General features: G+C 41.5%; 1 protein-coding gene across 5 annotated transcripts in view; it reads right to left on the minus strand.

Annotated features, from left to right (window-relative positions):
* LOC128454829 (SPRY domain-containing SOCS box protein 4) overlaps positions 1 to 19,180 on the minus strand; it is a 69,558-nt gene that overhangs the window by 19,343 nt on the left and 31,035 nt on the right. For all 5 annotated transcript variants that reach the window (XM_053438385.1, XM_053438389.1, XM_053438388.1 and 2 more), the window contains one exon: positions 15,900 to 16,870. In XM_053438385.1, the coding sequence (XP_053294360.1) occupies positions 15,900 to 16,632 (733 nt within the window). In that variant the 5' untranslated portion in view covers positions 16,633 to 16,870. The remainder of the gene's footprint in view (positions 1 to 15,899; positions 16,871 to 19,180) is intronic.

Raw genomic sequence — 19,180 nt, forward strand, 5'->3', positions numbered from 1 at the left:
GAATTTATCGGACACTGGGCTCACAAAGATTACGTTCAATTATCTTAACAATTTATTGTATTTTAAATTCTTTTCTGGAGCGGGTTTTTTTTCCGACTGAGAATATGAGCAGGATGGTGTTCACATGATAAAATGTTACTAATCCTTTTTGCATGTTGCACGCCTGTTTCCGAGCATAATCACAAGACACTGACCAGAGTAGCTGAGAAACACGCTCCTGCATGAAGACGTGACCCACTGACCTACTGAACCAATTCTTAAACTGTACAAGTACAAAGAACGCACTTTCTCTCCTGAGCCAGTTTACACGAAACACAGATAGTTTAAACAGTCATTGATCACATGACATCAGCGAGGGGAAAGGAGGCAAATTGCTAGGGAACACAGTATACATTTCTCTGACATGCCTCCTTTTTCTCATTCACCTCCTTTGAGCTCATAAACGAGTCCTCCATTATTTCACTAAGACCGCTGAGGTGAAACAACCCGCAGTGCAGCTACATACTTTGCCTATAATGATTTACTGCAAGGTGACTTCCTCTACTCTTGTTCTACCCTAGCTCCCTCCATAATGGATGCCCTTGCTGCAAAATGTATTTATCACACGTATACAACAATTTAAAGCACATTGATCCGATTTTGTTACGATCAAATCTTGAAAAAAAAATGGAACATAAAAGAATGAAAAGCCATGATACAACAGAACTGCATCCGGTAGAGAACAAGATCTGATTTATAGACCATCACAGCAACCACCTATGCTATACTAGTCCCTATTATGTGCATCTATCATGTGCCTATCAGCATAAACAGGAAGTTTACTCTGCAGTTGGTTGGTTGGTTGCAGAAAACACTATGAAAGAGGAACAGGCACAGTGGAAAGTGACATTGTGGATTTTCTTTCAAGTTAGATCTGTTACTCAAAGTATTGGCAGCACTTTTAATTTGTTATCCATGTTTCACCATGATAAGGGAGTTGGTACTGATGAGACCTAATAAGGAGTAGAAACTGGGTGCCTGCGTTATTGTTTCCAAACATTTCTAACCGTCTAAAGACTAAAAGGCAACGCAGTGTATCTAAATGTGTCTGTTCTAGGGGCTCACAAATTCCAGCGTAGCGTTGTTTTGTGATTTTAAAATAAAATGTATTAGTACAGAGGGAGTATGGAAGTGAATCACTTGAGGCAGAAAGACAGATAATACGCACAGAGGGAGAGTGGGACGCTGATGACAACCCTTCTGTTCCTGAGATATATCGTCAAATATCGAGCGAACATTATGTCACAGTGAAGTTGACCTACGTCTGTTCTTTATTACAACCTATTAGACATTTGTCTAAAAATTTGTCATAATTAGCAAATCAATTTTCAATTTATGGCCAAATAAACGTCTTCGGTGACTTAAGTGGGATCTTGACCTTTGACCACCAGAAGCTATTCAGTTCATCCTTCAGTTCAAATGGACGCTTTTGACAAATGTTACGAAATTCCCTCGAGGCGTTTCAAAGATATCACATTCACGAGAATGGGACAGACTGATTTATGAATGGAAGAACTAATAACATAATGCCTCAGTTCACAGCTGCCACTGGCAGAGAGGCAAACGATGGAAGTGTTTTGAGATTTGAGAAAACATGATCAACATATGAGAGAGACACAGGAAACACAGGCAGGGTTGGATTCTACTGGAGATCATGACACTGAAGAAAGAGAAGAGAAACACTTATATTATGAAATTAGATTTAGATGAACAATTCAGAAGCCACTTTCCCTAATGCGCCTTCATCTTTAAACGCTTCTGTGACAAGAGGGAATAGTAACCAGTCAATTTTCTGCAAAGGGCACTTCAACAGTGTAACTGCTCAGGACTCAGAAGTGGATTTCTACATTTCCGGGGGAAGCACACAACGCCTTATGAGCTTGGTGCGTATATGGAATCATTGTTACACAGCCAGTGAGGTAATACTCTCTGGTGTTTCATTGTAAGATAGGAGAGCAGCTAGAAAGTACGTGATCTTTATCATTATGTGGATAAGCCCCATGGATATGCCTCGTGGTTTTGCTTTTCTCTGCTATAACCTCCGGGGTTAAATAACGTATGACAGAGGAAAAACCCACTGCTAGCCAGTTAGCCAGTAAGGTAATTCATAATAGATTGTGATCGTTCATTGTCGTTTTCTGCTCGTTCTTATGCTGAAGCTGCCCAGTAAAGCACATGTGAGAGAGACCCAGTGAAATTATGGAAGAAATGGTGGTAAAGACGACAACTCCCATGATCCCGTGCTGATTCACCACACCATCAAACTAGGTGCTTTTGTTACTGGCTGAAGTTACATATTATACGTTTAAGATTAATTAAATTCTTACAGAACAAGAGGATTTTATTTAACAAACATTTCCATTTTCATCACAGCCCTTAGATCTCCATTTAGACAACTGACTTCCTCATATGTGGCTGAAAGCGACAAATGTCACAATGTTAGAATGTTTTCACCACTGACTAACACTTGACATATTGTGAAAGACATAACAAACTGTGGGCTATTATTTGCCCTGAAAAGAAAGACTTCAGCTTCTTTGATTTGTTTTGTTTTCTGAGGGAGAGCACGAGGACAGAGCCTGACGTTATTTGCCCCTGAGGGGAGATGTGGCAGAGGCCAGAGCACAGCCACTTTGAGCTGCTGGTCTCCTAAGTTGAGATGTGCCAAAACAGTTATTGGAATAATCACACTGAAACCACCACAGAGTGTAGACATTAGTGAAGAGTAGTCTTGTGTGCACAACTCTTATGCCCAGAGCTTTTAAACACAAAAACAAACAGAGAAGTGTTGGTCAGCTCCACACTAAGCCACAGATGGTTTGCTTATAATCACATTTCCTGATTTACTTTAATGTAACAAGCAAATATTGAGGTGTGAACAATGCACAATGCACACAGTCTGGTGTAAGTAGATTTATAATGTGGAAATGGTAAGCGTATGTCTATGATTTATCACAGGCCCACTACAACCTGATGGGAGTCGAACAAAAAACCTGACATTGTGCTGACTTTGAGAATAAACCCAAATCAGTCTGAGAACTGTTGTTCGTGACAGGCAGTGGTTTACAGATTAGAGTGTGGTTACATGGACCAGTCAACTTTCTGCAGTAATCTGATTTAATAAATGTTTCATATACAAGACACTGAGTTTACGTATAAAGGAACAAAGAAAATGGAATTTCCCAGCTCCAGGTTCTTGGCCATGTTTACATGTAACCTGGTGACTTATCAGCTTTTCTCATGTGGAAATGTACGTCACAAAAACTTTTAAACCTGTTGTGACAACAGAGCGACAGGATGAGAGGAGAGTTTCACTGTAACATTTAAATTCAAAAGGTAATGCTTCCAAAATAAGGGCGAGTACTGTCCTGCAGTGTGTATATGCAGATTCACAATAACCAGGTTACTACAGTACGTGTAAACGTAACTGATCACCTATGTTACACTGTAACATGTTTGATATTTACAATTCAAAATCTGTATAATTAGAAAAAAAAACATAATAGCAAATAGGTTTCGATTTGAGCCTCAGGAGAATTGTGTGGTATGAAATAAACAGAGATTGAGAGAGTGAGCAGAAACCCAGAATTGACTGGGAAACATCGCCAACTGAATCACAGCATTATCCAAAATTACACAAGGAAGCACAACCTCCTGAAGTCACCGGCACCTTTGTTTTTATTCTGAAGTCACGTTTGATCACAAGTTTCTGTGACTTCTCAAGTCTCTCCAGAATTACCACCCAGAAAGTGTGTGTTTAAACGCCAAATGCAGCTGAATCGTCTTGTGTGAATGCTTGCACGAATTAAAGATTAAAAATTGGTTACTTCTGTCATTATGTCTGCGGTCAGTTAAGATTTTCAAATCCTAGGGTGGGCAGCAGGCATTGTGTGCATGAAAACTCACCAAATGACTGACAGGGAAAACATGAGAAAGCGAGTGAGTAATGCAATGGGTAAGGCAGAAAAAAGATGAGTGCGATGACATGAGCAACACACTCCACCCTAAACGGCTCCAGTAAAGCTGCATGATGGCCCACGGTAGAGAAACTACCCATGTGTGAAGGTGGGTAAACTGGGAGTGGCTGGAAAACACTAAAGCCTGATCTGTCAACTTTCCCAGATTCGCAGGGTTGAAGAAAAGGGGTTTTCAAGGACAATAAAGCGAACCCACATTGCATCATGTTTCTGCTCCATGCTGCAAGGCGACAGGATTCCTGAACGCTAATGCAAGCCCCCTTCACCTGACTGAAGTCATGACATCATCCTCACAAGATGTGCCAACAGGATGTTAAAAGAAGTGTTGTCATGGCAACGGTGCAACGTGTCTTCAGCGGGAACAGACGAATGCAATTCAGAGTGAGTTCACAGACAAGACTCTGGTTTCCCTTCATGTGTCGCAAGAGAAACACACAGTCGGGGAAGATAGAGATACAGAGAGTGACTGAATTCCAGGCGTCTGTTCATTAATGGAACTGTAAACACAAACTGGAGCCACAAAAATAAAGTGAATGAAGTAACAGTTGAATAAACCGGGTGAGTCTCATTCCCCGGGCTGAAGAGCACCACAGAGAGAGAAAGCAGGAGAGAGAGGAGAGAGCAAGAGGCCGAGAGACCTTTCAATATAACTGAATCCATGGGAGGACACAAAGGACTTCAGCCTGTCTGTAAATTGGTAATGTCAGGAGTGCTGATTAGAGGATGACGTTACAGCTTCCTGGTCAAAGAGCGAAGGAGGTGAAGATTGGGGAGGGATTATCTTGCTTTCATTCATTACTGCTCTCATTCATTACATGATGAACAGTGATTGTATCGGCCCCTGCTCGTAATACCGGACCTGTGTGTATGTGTGTTTGTGTTTGTGTGTGTCTGTGTGCGGATTTAATCAAAGAAAGCAATGACATTTTGAATCATTGGGCATCAAACACTTTACAAATGTACATTTTTCGTTGTGAAAAAATAACCTGAACATGTCAACATGTTTTCCTCAGTGTGTGTCACTAAGGTATAGGGTTATTGCTTCTTTCCTCATATAATTTTATATCAAAATAATAAAAAACTCATCCAAAGAAGTCACTTGTGTCTGGGAAAAATGTGGCTCACAATTATAGTCTAGTCTGTGGCGGCGTTAAACATGGGATTCATGGGTTTTTAAAAAGAGACTGTTGAGCTGATTTCAGCTCCTCAGCTTATCCTCGCACAAATGAATTCTCTCTGCATCTGCCCGTGGCTAGAGTTGCTGTGCGAAGCAAAACAGATCCATCACAAAGTTTTGTTTGCCGTTTTCAATAATACTGGAAATTAATCACTTTCAAATGAGTCTCCAACAGACTGACCCACACCTATAAATGACACAGAGGAAATGTCTCCATATGCAGTAAATGCTCTGTATTTCCACACATCTGCATAGCTGTGGGAACTGAGGGGAAATGGATTGATCCCGACATAGCGGCAGGGTAAAATGGGGGCTGTAAGTATATGTGAAATTACTCTGGTTTTCTTTGTGATGTGATTCAGTCTGTGCCTCATCTTCTCCCAGTATCTCCCAGCGACTGTGCCGGCAGTGGAAGTGGTGAAAACTATTACCGCCCTCAGATTTGTGACTATTCTCCCAGGAGAGCACTAGAATTGAGGATTTTCATTCTTTTTCTCTGTTAACTTCTCCCACTGTGGCATCTTCCTATAATCCTATTCACCTGCAGATTCAAAATATTCTGTTGATCACCAATCCCTCTAAATATCTGCCGGTTAATCTCTCACATCCAGTTCCCTCCTTCCTTTGCAACGTCTCTGTAGCACATTTGTTATCGTGAATAGTCAAAATAGAGGCTATATAGAACAAAATAAAAAAGGACGCAAAGTCGAATTACTTCAGATTTGTTTGAACACAGTGTGTTCCTGAATTTTGCATTTGAATGTTAATCAACATTAAATCATTTTGGGTAAAAATATTCACTTGACAGCTGGTAAGTAAGTCAGCAGGCCTGGCTCTGTCTGTCAGCAGACTAGCAGAAAGCCAACAGTAGATCTGGTGTTGCACATGGACTCCTCAGACAGTTAGAGCAGGTTTGGAACGAAGAAAAACACACATATGTTAAAGACCAAGGCCTATCACTGCAAATAAATATATGAATGTTTTTTAAAGTTAAAATGTTTAGAATGCCATAAACCTATTGAATTTACGAAATTACCAAGACTTGGATGTATAGTCCTCCTGTTTGCAGAATAAATAAATAACGGTTTGCCTGCACACATAAGGACTAACGATGTCTGAAAAACGATTAAGCATTTTCAAAAAGAGATATATAAAACCCAAAAAAAGCACACATTGGCAAAATACTTACAATAAATGATGGGGGTAAAAGCAGAAATCTTTAAATGCATTACTCGCTGCTATTTGTTTGTTTATTTAGTTTAGTGCTCCTTAAATTGACCACCGCAGCTACCACACCTCACAAGAAACGAGCTGTCTCTGTTTCCATCCCTGGATTTCCTTGTTCAATTTTCATTGTGTGCAAAAACAGCACAGGCAAATGTTAAGAGCAAAAACTGATGGGTTCAAATGTGTGTAAAAGATAAAAAATAATACGATGAATATATTTCATAACACTTAATAATGTACAAAACGATATGAGAATATTGCTGTAACACATAATGAAAATGTAAAGGATTACCAGTCAATATAAGAATCATCAAACTGAGGCTGCTAATATCCCATGATTTATCACTTTTAACAACTGCAACACATGTGAAGGTGGTGGCAGTCAGGTTACTATAGATACAGCTATATCTGTGAGTTATTATTGTGACAGGGCCACTGGTTTCCTGGTGAGGGTGTGAATAAAATCATGATGTAATCTAGAATAAATTATATTGGTTTGAAAAGTGTCCTGCAGTAAATTAAAGAAGATTCATGTCAAATACCTGTGTTTGTGCTCATTAGTGAGAGCAGGTACACATAGCTGTGGCCTCAGGCCGGATCAATAAAAGCACATTGGGGGAATCAGAGAGTAGAAAATGGATAAAACAACGGAAACAGGAAAGGACAGTGAAAACAGAGACAACTGTTGTGTGTTGCCACCAAATCATTGATGCCTCTAGTCTTTGTCGAAGAAATTGGTTTAGATGCCTCAAGACCAGGTTGAATCAAAGACTATTCCACATGACGTCTCATGCATCAGTCTAAAGTTCAGTAGGTGAACCTGGTCAGCACTGACCAAGATTTTTAGATGATCAGGTAAAGAGACATTTCAATTTCACTTTTTCTATTTTACTGGTTTGGTTCAGACATTATTGCTCAAGAGAGGATTAGTCCTAATGACCTCAAGGAGGACCATATTTAGTGAAATGCCTCAACTATTATGAGGATGTGAGATTACAAAACCTACAAGGATAAAACGTTCATGGAATAAAGTGTAAATAATCAGTGAGCAGCTAAACATTAATCCATCACCCAGTATCACCTGCTGTATCGTCATCGCCACACAAGTGACCTGAATGGGTCAATTGACCGGATTTGCAATTTGCCCCTAATTCACCATTTCACTTTCTACTGTCCAGGACCACACATCTCACTGCTGCTTCCCTGTCATTGTTGATATATTTTGTTTTATTCATCATCTCACATTCTCTGCATTTGCCTCTGATTTCAATAATTTCCTCTTTTGCATGTGGGCATCTGTTTGGTTTCTGCAAGCTAGGAAACAAGACAGGGAATAAAAAGCTTCACTTTTCAGTTTCATACATGTTTCTCTGCTCTTCTTTCTTCTATATGTTGCCTGATCCCCCACTCTTCCTCTGCTCCCGTATTTCCCCATCTTGTTTGATTTCTTGAGTTTTTCTTTGCCTCTCTCTCCCCCCCCCCTCCTCTATTCATCTCTACTTTTTAATACATGATTATTAGCACAATGACATGACACCACTGTCGCATCACAGAGCCGTGGGTGTTTAGATCCCAGAGAAGAGGCTGATGAAGGAAACATGCAGCACTTTCAAACACACATCTGAGCCTCTTTCAGGGTCACATCATCTCAAAGTGCAGTTTCAGAGGAGCCAATCACAGACATTTTTGGGGCAGTATGTCAGAAGCAAGGCTGCAGAGCACAGTTGAAAAGACAGTGGCAAGAGCCCAAAAAAGGACTTTAATTTGAAGAGAATTTTGTTGATGCAGCTTCCAATAACTGGAGGCACTGTAAATTAGACTTAACACCATTCGTGTCTGTAATGTGCAAGGTGCAGGCCAATGACTGTATAATATAAAAGGTGGACAACATGATGACTGCCAAAAGTGAAGCCACCTAGATTGCCCCCTGGTGGAAGGTTGCAGTTTAGGTCACAAACTCTGCCTCTGCCATGTTAGCAGATGGAACATGGACCAAAGTAAAAACTCAAAGTACAGATTTCTGTATGATTTCTGTCATTTTACGAAGTTCTTATGGTAACGATGTATGTTAATTTTTCTTATAAGTTGCTATTGGGATGACACACCATAATTGACAGCTGAGATTGACTCTCAATTCATCAAACACGAGCATTGGTGGGACCTCAAATCCATGGCTCCACGCCACAATCATTGCTGTGCAGTCTCTGGGTCCAAAGAACATCACCAGTGCGAGATGGGGGCAAACTTATCCAGAATATTTACGATTAATTTTTGTACAATTGTGTCATCCATCTAAAAACACAATAACACAAAAGTACTCTCTCGACTTTGGGTAAAATTATTACTATTTATCAAACTAATTAAACATGTTTTCAATGCACTCTGAGTCTGGGTTGAGTAGTGTGAGACAAAACTATTCCTTTCTTTGTGTGCCTGTAGTGTGCTTGGGCTCCGGCAAGGAGCTGCTGGTGGCTCGTCTATTTGTGCAATGGGTCAACACTTGAGAGGAAAGAACAAGAAAGAGAAAAGAGAAAAAAGAAAACTCCCAAAGAGAGACCAGTGAGCACATGAGACAGTGGAACGCTGAGGGGGACAAATCGGGGAAGCATAAAAAGCAGAGTGCAAGCAATTACGCCTGAAGCTAGCTGCTAAGTTATGCTAAAGGACTAACCCACCTAACCCACATTTCACACAGCCAGCGGATCGTGTGAAACCCTAGCTTGTGTTAACTGTCAGGCAGCTGGAAAGCTGAGTCAACGCATCCACAAACAGGAGGATGGTGAACAAACCATCACAAAGTGAAACTGCAAAAACCAACCTGAGCTGAACTGAAGCGAACCTCGTGACAGAAACTGTTATTAAAGGATCACTTTACCCAAATCAAAACATGTTCCCACCTCCCGAAAGTGGCGTCTAAACACACAGACAGTTTCAGTTTTAAGTGCTTATACAATATGTAGAAAAAAAGCTTTCCAGAAACCACTTCCCCACAGTTCCACAGAATAATCCACAGACGTCACTGTGACAGTTTTATTTGGAAGTATCTGTAGAGAGCAGCAACAAAGTTGTTTCAGGAAGAAAAAATTGTTTTTGTCATTTTCAGTACTTTGAGCTGCACAAATTAAAGTTTTTTAACCATCTTTGTAATGCAGTGGCGGCAAAAGTCTGAGAGATAAATATTTCAAAGCCTGAGCAGATAACTCTGAAAGTATGTGAATGACTTCATGTCCCAAGGGACAATGGAGAAGTGTTGTCTTGAGAGTTACCTCAAATTATTATCTAGAATCAAAACTACAATAATAATTATAGAAATTATAGAAAAGATAAATATCTGTAACGGACTAGTAAGTCGATATAGTGTGTCAGTTAGAACAACAAAGCCAGAAATCATTGACTTCAGATCAAATCTAAAGGGACTTTTGTTTTTCCAACAATGAAGACATTGATTTAACCAAGCTTTTATACTGACGTGTCTGCAAAGCATGGACTGAACTCCACATATTCTCCTGATAGTCTCAGGAGGGGCTGTATATGAGGACACTCTGGACCTTCTATTGAGTTTTTCTGACCAGCGCCCTTGTTAAAACTCAGGAGAATGTCCGAGTGAGCCCATGTGAAAATAGTACAGCAGTATATTGTCCAGAGAATTGACTCCAAGCGAATGGTGATGTTTCTAACATCCGGCAAAAATAATATAAATATCTCAAAATGAAAAAGAGGAGAAATACACGTAGAAGACACCAAAAGATGGCAATTTTATATTCCATTTTAAATAACATTCAAGTTGCCATTTTTCCTGAAACGTATTTATTTTCTTCCAGTAGGTCTCATGGGTTTCATCGATCGTGGGGGAGTGTGTAATTTCAACCCTAGGTTCAAATTCCTGACCTATGTTTTCCTGTCAACAGATACAACAGCTGCCTTCCTCTTGTGTTAACATGAACTTGTGACAGCAGGTAACCAGAACTTAACTGTAAAGGGACTCTTGTATTGTGCCCTAGAGGGAAAGATAAAATGACTTTGACCATTTACACTGACCCTTCATTCTGACGTGAACTAACGTATGGTACCTCAGGGTGCCACGGCCTTCATGTAAACAAGCCGGTTATGAATGGATCTCAGTGTTCTGCAGATTCAGTGAATGGGTGGCTGCGTGCAGCCGCAGCAGCAGCAGCTGGTTTCGGTCAGACCTGCAGTGTGTAAGCTCATGTGATGCAGACTAAACAGTAGGGAAGAGGGAGGGAGGTCAGGGTATCACAGGAAAAAAAGTGGGTCACTTCTCGTTGACATAACTGCTGGAATGTGACGCCTGGATAAGCCCGCAGTTGTGATTTTAACTATGAAGTATGAATTAATCCCTGCCAACGAAAACCCAGTGTTAGTATTAGTGTCTGCGTGCTGCGAATGCCACGGCTCCTTCAGCTCGCTTGGAAGTTCAGAGTTCATTTTTCACATGGTGCACTTTAAACTTAAAAGACATACAATGATGGTGCAGAGGGGTGGGGTTGTATTAATGCAGTTTTGACTTTTTTTGGGGATATTATTAACTGTTTTTGAGGGCCAGTGTCATGCTGCCTCATTTATATTGACTACGTTTACATGGAAAACAATATCCAAACTATTGATCTTATTCTGAATGTGACATTATTTTGACTATGGCCTTTACATGAGTTGCTAATAAAATATATCATTCACATTCCAGTTTATATTTTACAGAACATGGTCTGATTCATGTCTCACCCCATCACATCCACTACGATGTCTGATGTTGTTTTGTTTTAAAACCCCAACCCGAAACAGTTTCATCTACAATGTTAGTGTTTACCATTATGGATGTCTTCTTTTGGCAAAAGCTGACGTTATTATTAACTTGTCTATTGTCTAAATCGGGTTAATATTAGAATTTTGGTCTCCATGTCAACCTAGTCATTGTTCCACACAACTTTCTGTCCTTCACACCCTCCGTCTTGCTGCCTTTATATTCTGGCTCCATCCGGTGCCATATAAAATGTAAGTACTGCTTGTTCCCTGCCACTTTTAGATCTTTCCCAGCTTATACTTATTCTCAATGCTGTAACTCTCCCTCTGCCACTTTTCTGCCATTCTGTCACTCTCCCTGTCATCTTTCTCACTTGTCTCCCCATCTTTTCAACCCAACTTCCACCGTTCCACTTTGTTAAGGGAAGAGAGGGAGCAGGAAACTTGTCCCTGAGACAGCAATGATTGGTCCTGTCGTCCATGCAGCTGAACTGTCTGCAGGCTGGAACTGGTTTGTTCTGGTGATTCATATCACAGCTGTTGGATAAAGGACCTTAAGTGTAAATTTGAAAGCAACCAGGGAAAAAAAAAAAAAATTGTACTTACACTTGCTTCACCACCAGAGCTTAGAAAATAGAGACTTTGTAATCCTTTCACTGAAGTTAAAACCAGTCTTTAATTGGATTTATATGGTTCTCACATGATACTGAACAGTGATATGTGGCCGACGGAGAGTGCTAACGATTAAGAAACGGCCTGGACTTCTGTTCTGAGTGGATGGATATAAGCCGATAGGGAGGGCAACAATAAACTGCCAGATTTTTCAATCGAGTTTTGTGTGATGTGCGCTCGAGTACAAAGAGAAGAGAGAGGGAGAAAGAGAGCAAGTGGCACATATCAGGGCTGAAGCTGGGACAGCTCCCATTGTAGGAAATCAAAGTGCTGCTAATTGGTACAATCACAGAGACAGGACAAGAGAGAATACAGAGCTGCATTTGTGCATGTGTCTGAGGGAAACAAACACATTACACAGAGGCGGATGAGAGTATACTTCAAGGCAACAATATTAATTAGCTTCACATGTTGTTTATGTAGCACCAAATAAGTGAAATATACTTCATATGTTAACTTCTCGGTAGGAGAGTAGAAAATCTTTGAAGTCAGAGCGCCGGGAGGATGAATAATTTACAGAGCATTTACTGTATAATGCAGCTTGAACCTGGCTCAGCAGTTATTTGCATTAGTGCTTATCACACTTACTGATCCGACCCCAACTGCTCCGTGTGATCATCTGCAGACTACTGCAAGCTCGGAGTGCTGTTGGTTTTATGTCTCACTGGTGTTTTTTTTGTGTTACTGGAAGAACGGGAGCGCTGATCGAAGGTGGTGCAAAGCAATGATCAGCTGCTCGTGGTGCAGAAAGGAGGCCTGAGCCGGAGTGATGAGAAAAACAAACAGTTTGTGGCGAGGAGACAGCGCGTCTGTAAATCTCTTTTTTTAATACCCCGCAGTCATGTTGTTTCCCCTTCACAACAATAACTCACAAACCATCCAATAGTCTCCTCTCATAGAAAAGCATGTTAGATAAAGTCATTACTGAGCTACCCAGAGGATTTGTCATGACCACAAACACACACACACACACACACACACACACACACTCATAAACACACAGAATAGATGTTCACATTCCACTTACTGAGCCTCACACACACACTTCACAAATAATACACTAAATGCTTCATAAAAAAAACAGTAAAAGACAGGTAGGCTATGTGATGCAACGTCTGTAGTCTGGCTGATCATATTCAGCTGGTTTGCTCTTCACATACGCTCATACTCTCGCAGACAGTCGTCAATTATGACTTCATTCTCAGTATGCGAGTCATCTGCGGGGCAGACAGGGCGATTCAAATCAAAACTGGTATTGAGCGGAGCCGCCACACAGATGGTAATCACACCAGGTTTGCCCAGTCTGCAAAAAACAGAAAGTGTGTGCTCGAGGTTATTTACCTCACCCTCTGAATGAAATCTGGAGATATTGCTTTTACTGCGGTAATTGTTTCGGCTTCAGAGCAGCAACTTCCGCACTAATAACCCAGGAAGACCTTTCCATTATGAACGTGGGAATTTAATGAGAAGAGCAAAACCGTTGTTCTAGATTTGGTGGTCCAAGTGGATTTCATCTACCTGAGGCCTGACTTCTAATAATTAAGTTACTTCTGTCTGCTCACACACTTACACAAAAAATATATTCAGATCTTTTCTGTGTTGTTTATTCTGCTGAGTATTTTCATTTCAGGACTTAACTTCAAATATAATATAGATCCCTGCTCATAATAAAGATCTCTTTCTTTCCTTTTTTGCTTTGCAGGTATTGCAGACAACTACACCACCATCTTTGGAGAAATAGTCCCATACATTACAGAATTATTTGATGAAACAAATAAAGTCTCCACTGCTACTGGAGGTGATACTTTGAAAGGACTACATCTTCGCTTATTAGCTGTATTTCACAGTTGTATTTAACCATGGGCTCTATGAATAGAAACTCCTATTAACGTTACTACTACTGAGCCAACTATCGACAGACCCTTATTCTTATATATTTAGAAAAATAAGAAAGTTTCAGGCTTGTCAATGTGCTGGCAGTTTCCTCAGCAGTGACAGTAAATCACGTAGTAGCACTGCAATTAGTCCCTATGTCACCAGGCACCGAGAACCAAATGTTTTGTGCAGACACAGATTAATGTCACTGTGCCACTGCATTTTGTAATATGATCAAATGTGTATTTTTAAATTTCTCATTCACACACACAGCTCCCTGCCTGTCTCCTTCCTCCACCTCCTGCATCTTATCCCTTTCCTTCAGATAGAAACCCCTATCAGGATGAGCCTTTCAACCTTCTACCCCCCTGCATTAAGCTTTGCACATTTTCTACAGTCAAACCTCATTTCACAGCGTGACGTCGACATGCTTGTAGAAACGGGGACTTTGAAGGGCCTCGGTATTCTACATATTCTTCTAGGTGGCCCATGACTCGCCATGAAATCCGGAAGATGGGTCCATAAATGGAAAATGGCTGAAGTGGGTTGCTTTTAAAAGCTAAAATATGTGCTTTGAAGTGTAGAGACAAAGTCCTGATGGGAAAGTCTGGCCGCTCGGCAGCCATCTTGGCAACACCACCAGGCAGCTATTTCTGGATAACAAGACCAGATTAAAATGCTTTTTTCACGGTTATACTTCTACTACACATGCAAAAGGTTTCATGACTTCACATCATTGATTTCTCAGAATAATTCATTAATCTTGATGGTAAGAGCCAAGCAAGGCAACCTTAACCCCCCTAAAGGTTAAGAGATTCAAGGAAAGTATTTTTTGTTTTCTTTCAGATTCATACCTTAGCGGAGCAGCCCCAGTTTTAGAACCAAAACATCCCATTTGAAACTGGGATGAGGCAAACTACCTCTTTTAACAGTGACCAAAAAACTGACTTTTAATGTAACTCACAAGCTTAGAGAACATTTCATATTTCAAATATGAGGTGAAATCAGACGCAAAAAACTCCAGAGTTTTTGGTTTCTTTTCTCTTTTGCTCGCTACTGGGTAACAGGAAACAAAAAGTACCCTGTTGTGGCATCAAATAACACCCATGGGGTTCTGCAAACAGAGGAGGAGGGAGATGGCCAGTTGGTTCATAAGCCCTTTTTTCAAAACACACATTTCTCTTACTGGCAGCTACGTGTGCATGTGTGTAGGTGTCCATGATGTGTGTCTAAGATCTCTTCTTACCACCTCTTCAAAGAGTCCCTGTTTACCTAAGAGGGGAGGAAAAGCCCACCTCTTCTCTCATAACACACACATGCAGAGAGACAGACAGTGGGAGTATTGGAACATAATCCAGAGTCTCCTGAGAACAAGGCACACTTTATTTAAATAACTAAACCCAAGGCATGCAGAGCAACATCCAAAGTGCTCTTCCTAAATGTCTCTCCCTCTCATATCCACTATACAGCACAGCTGCTTTACACAGACACAACAACCTCTCCAGCTCCACAACAAGACAGGATGTTGCTACAATTTCGAACTATTTAGAGCAGAACCTGATAGTGAAACAGCCAAAGTACCACAGTGTCACCAGGCGGTTACCAATTGAGTTTATCTGAAATTCTCTCTTCTCACATACACTCAGATAGTACACCGGGGCAATGTGAGGTTCTATAATCTGACATATTGAGTGGAGGAATCAAACCTCCCACCCTCCACACCAGGGTCCAAAATAAGGCTCATGTCTTTGTTTCATGTGGTTAGTTTTGGTTTTCACATTACAATTTAAGGGACGGCCGTTGTACAAAATACATTGTACATCATGTTGTCATTACCTACATGGGCTTTGTAGAGAACTCACACTACTTATGACTAATTCAATCTTTGCTGCTCAGCTTGAAAGAACCCAACAGCATAGAATAGACAGAATATGTCTATAAAGAGATGAAGTCAAACAGGGATGAAATAATTCTGAAACAAAAACTGAAACCAGGATATAGATTTCCATAATGTATCGCAACCCACGGCCACCACCATCTGAACTATCGGTTTTTTCTTCAACACCTCATTTTTTATTCTGCAAATGAAACTCTTACACATAAATCTTTCCAAAACCTGTCAGATGTGGCGTCATGTCATAATAAGGATTTTTTGTGCAGTGTATGATACTTACGATCCAAGCCGTTGATGTACTTCATGCTTATCTCACAATGTCCCCACACAGCGCTGACAACGGGATACAACTTCTTGCCTTTGAGCCCTCGAAATGCCACTCCTAGATACTGTCCATCAAACATGAAGCTCAGCGTTCCTTCGTCCATGTCCAGAATCACTAGCAAAGAGTCCGGCAGAGTGAATGATTCCTCTGGCTCCAGGAAACAAGGGTAAGAGGGCAGCGAGCTGTGCCCCCGGTTCTTACTGTCATGGTAGAGCCGGTTGCGTCCCAGATCCCAGCCCCAGGACTCACAGTCCGACCCCACCAGCGCTGTGTACCCAACAGAATGTAAAGAAGCGTCTGAGGTTGCCACACCAACTACAGCATGGGTGCCTCGTTGCCGGGTGGGCCAGTGGATCTTCCACACATGGAGACCCCTTGTGTATCCAACACGCCCCCGGATGCAGTCTGTGCTCTGAGCGACCGGGTGGCGATGAAATGTCAACTTATCCTCATCTTTGATGAAAATGTTGAGCGAGCGGTCATCCGGGTTCCATGCGTGACGTAGCTGAGTCTCTAGTCCAGCGCATGGCATGTCCAGAAGTAGGTCCAGCCTGGGAGGTTTGGAGAAATCTTGTCCCCTCAACTCTGGGTGCTGCCGGCGATGAGCCAAGGGCCGATAGGACGGGGAGCCACCGCTTTCCCCGCGACCGTCTACCGACTTAATTCCTCCAGAAATCTTCTGGCCCATGGCTACAACGGAAGGGCTGACAGAAGGAAGGGGGAGGAAGGGGGATTGTGGTGTTTGAGCAGGTGGGTGCTGCGCTGGGTGAAGCTTGACGTTACCTCATCAATGCGGTGGAGCTGGGAGAGAGTTCCTTAACTGGAGAGTGGTGGAGGGTGATGAAGGAGGAGGTGATGAATGAAAGATGAGCGCGATCTGTTTTCATGCCACAAATGTCTTCACAGAGACCGAGTGGGTGCCACACCTGTTGAGAGAAAGAACAGAGAAAGAAGATTAGAAAACTGGCATTAACTCATTTACCACTAGTTTTCAGACTAAAGTCAGAAACTAACAAAAAAAAAACAAGAGATGCAAAGAGAGATGATATAAGTGAGAGCGAGAAGACTGTTGGCAAAAATGATTTTTTTCACAGATTTTGTGTGGCTTTGTTTTGATAGAATTAAAACAATGGACAGAATGAAAGGCGTACACACACACACATACACACACAGACACACAGCCGTAAATACACACAAATTACGCACATGTCCTCTGACTCATCCTCCCAACAAACTCATGTGCCAATGCCAATACATGCACGCTCCCCTCCAAACATTCCCCGGTTGTGCAACATTGCCCAGATCTGATGCTGGCGCTCTCGCTGTTTGGTAATGTCATTTTAATGAGTATCGTCTGAGTTTGCAGAAATATCAACACGTCGGGAGAAAAAAACTAAAGACCAGGTATTCATTTATCTACAATTCTGTGTGTAGCAATACAAAAAGTCAGATTGACTTAAGCTTAGCCTCACTTGACAGAAATCATGTGTTACAATGACAGACAGTAGCAACCAGATGTGTTCCGTCATCTAGAGAACTGTTCATGTTCATTCACAACAAACCCTGTTTCTTGTAATAAATAACCATATTTGATATTGCGATTTGATGTCATTTTCTGTTTAGTTTCCTGTGTGGGTTTTAGTTTTGTTTTTCATCAGCTTCCATTGAGGGTCATATGAAGCACTGTGTTAAAAAGAACAGATCATGACTATCTTGATTTAACTGACGTAAAGCGATCTCTTCCAGGAACAGCAGCTTCCTGTTCACAGAACAAGAGACGGTCAAACCTCAGACAGACCGGGAAGTGGATGAGGAAACTCTCCACATGCACAAGCCGCATGATTCTTATTTGTGCGCTGAACTGACGATACTTCTGGTAAACCTGACTCATACCTCGATGGGAGTGATGCATGGATTATTTATGCATCGGCACTGCACTGACTATAAATTCAAAAAAGAAGTGAAAGTATAAAAGATAAACTCTCAATCTACACATGAATACATTAAAACAAATACAAAAAAAAACATTTAAAACAAAGTCCACGCATTGTATTTCTCTGACATGTCAAGTGCAGTGAGGTTATTAAAAAAAAATATGTTTATGTTTTTAACCAGGTGACAGAAGCAAACATATTCCCATCAAGCCAGTCAGCAACCGCAGAGGGGTAGTGGTGTCAAACTGTGTGAAGTTTTTCACACACACATTTCTGTTTCATTCTGACTGTAAGCATTTTCCTCCCTCGCTTTCTCTCTATCTCTCACTGGGAGTGAGGTCATTGCAGCTGGCAGCCAATATGTGCAACGGTTCAGCCAGTCCTCAGAACGAGAGGGGTCAGCGCTCGGACTCATAGAAACACACACACACACCACACACCACACAACACACAACACACACACACACACACACACACACACAAACAGCTGTCTCACTGTGTGTCATGACGGCTGGCAGGTGGGTTTAGGCTGGACCCTGCATGGAAGTTTCCTCGAGTCATCGCTGCCAAACTTCAGCCAAAGAAAGCACGATTTACACTTTACAAACTCCCAGTGGGTGTGGGTGTGTGTGCGTGTGTGTGTGTGCGTGTGTGTGTGTGTGTGTGTGTGTTTCAGATGGCACCGCATGTGGATGACAATCTGGCATCACTGACTGTTATCAAGGAGGCACTTGACCTCGGACCCCGTGTCGTCACGGTCATCGTTGCGTAGTAACATCTCAAGTGGCCGGTGGTGGGCCGTCGCCGTGTTTGCTGCTGCGGAGAGCGGCAACATGCTTCCACCATCTGTTGTTTACTCTCCCTCCCTCCCTACATCTCTCTCTTCTTCTACAGCCAACTCATTTAGGAACAACCGCACTTGCTCGCCCTCCCCTCATCTGTACTTTCCGCTGAGTTAGACAGGCAAGGAGGAGACAGAAGATTGCATGATGTCACACACATGTGCAAAGACACAGACACACAGACAAACAGAAACACACACCCTCCCATTCCACACACACACACACAAAATGTAAGTGTTGCTATGATTTACAGCAGCGACTAATTATCATTTTTATTACCTGTAAATTAAAGTATTTTCTTGGATTACCTTATTCATCATTTGGTCTTGGGAAGAAAATTGTGAAGAATTACCACATAGAAAATCTCAATTATAAATATTTCAATTTGTTAATTTATCCAACAAACAATATTGCATCGGATAAAGAAAAGTTTGCTGATTGGTCAGCTTCTATAAGGCCA

The sequence above is a fragment of the Pleuronectes platessa genome, chromosome 13, assembly GCF_947347685.1.
Source record: "Pleuronectes platessa chromosome 13, fPlePla1.1, whole genome shotgun sequence".
Classification (NCBI taxonomy): domain Eukaryota; kingdom Metazoa; phylum Chordata; class Actinopteri; order Pleuronectiformes; family Pleuronectidae; genus Pleuronectes; species Pleuronectes platessa.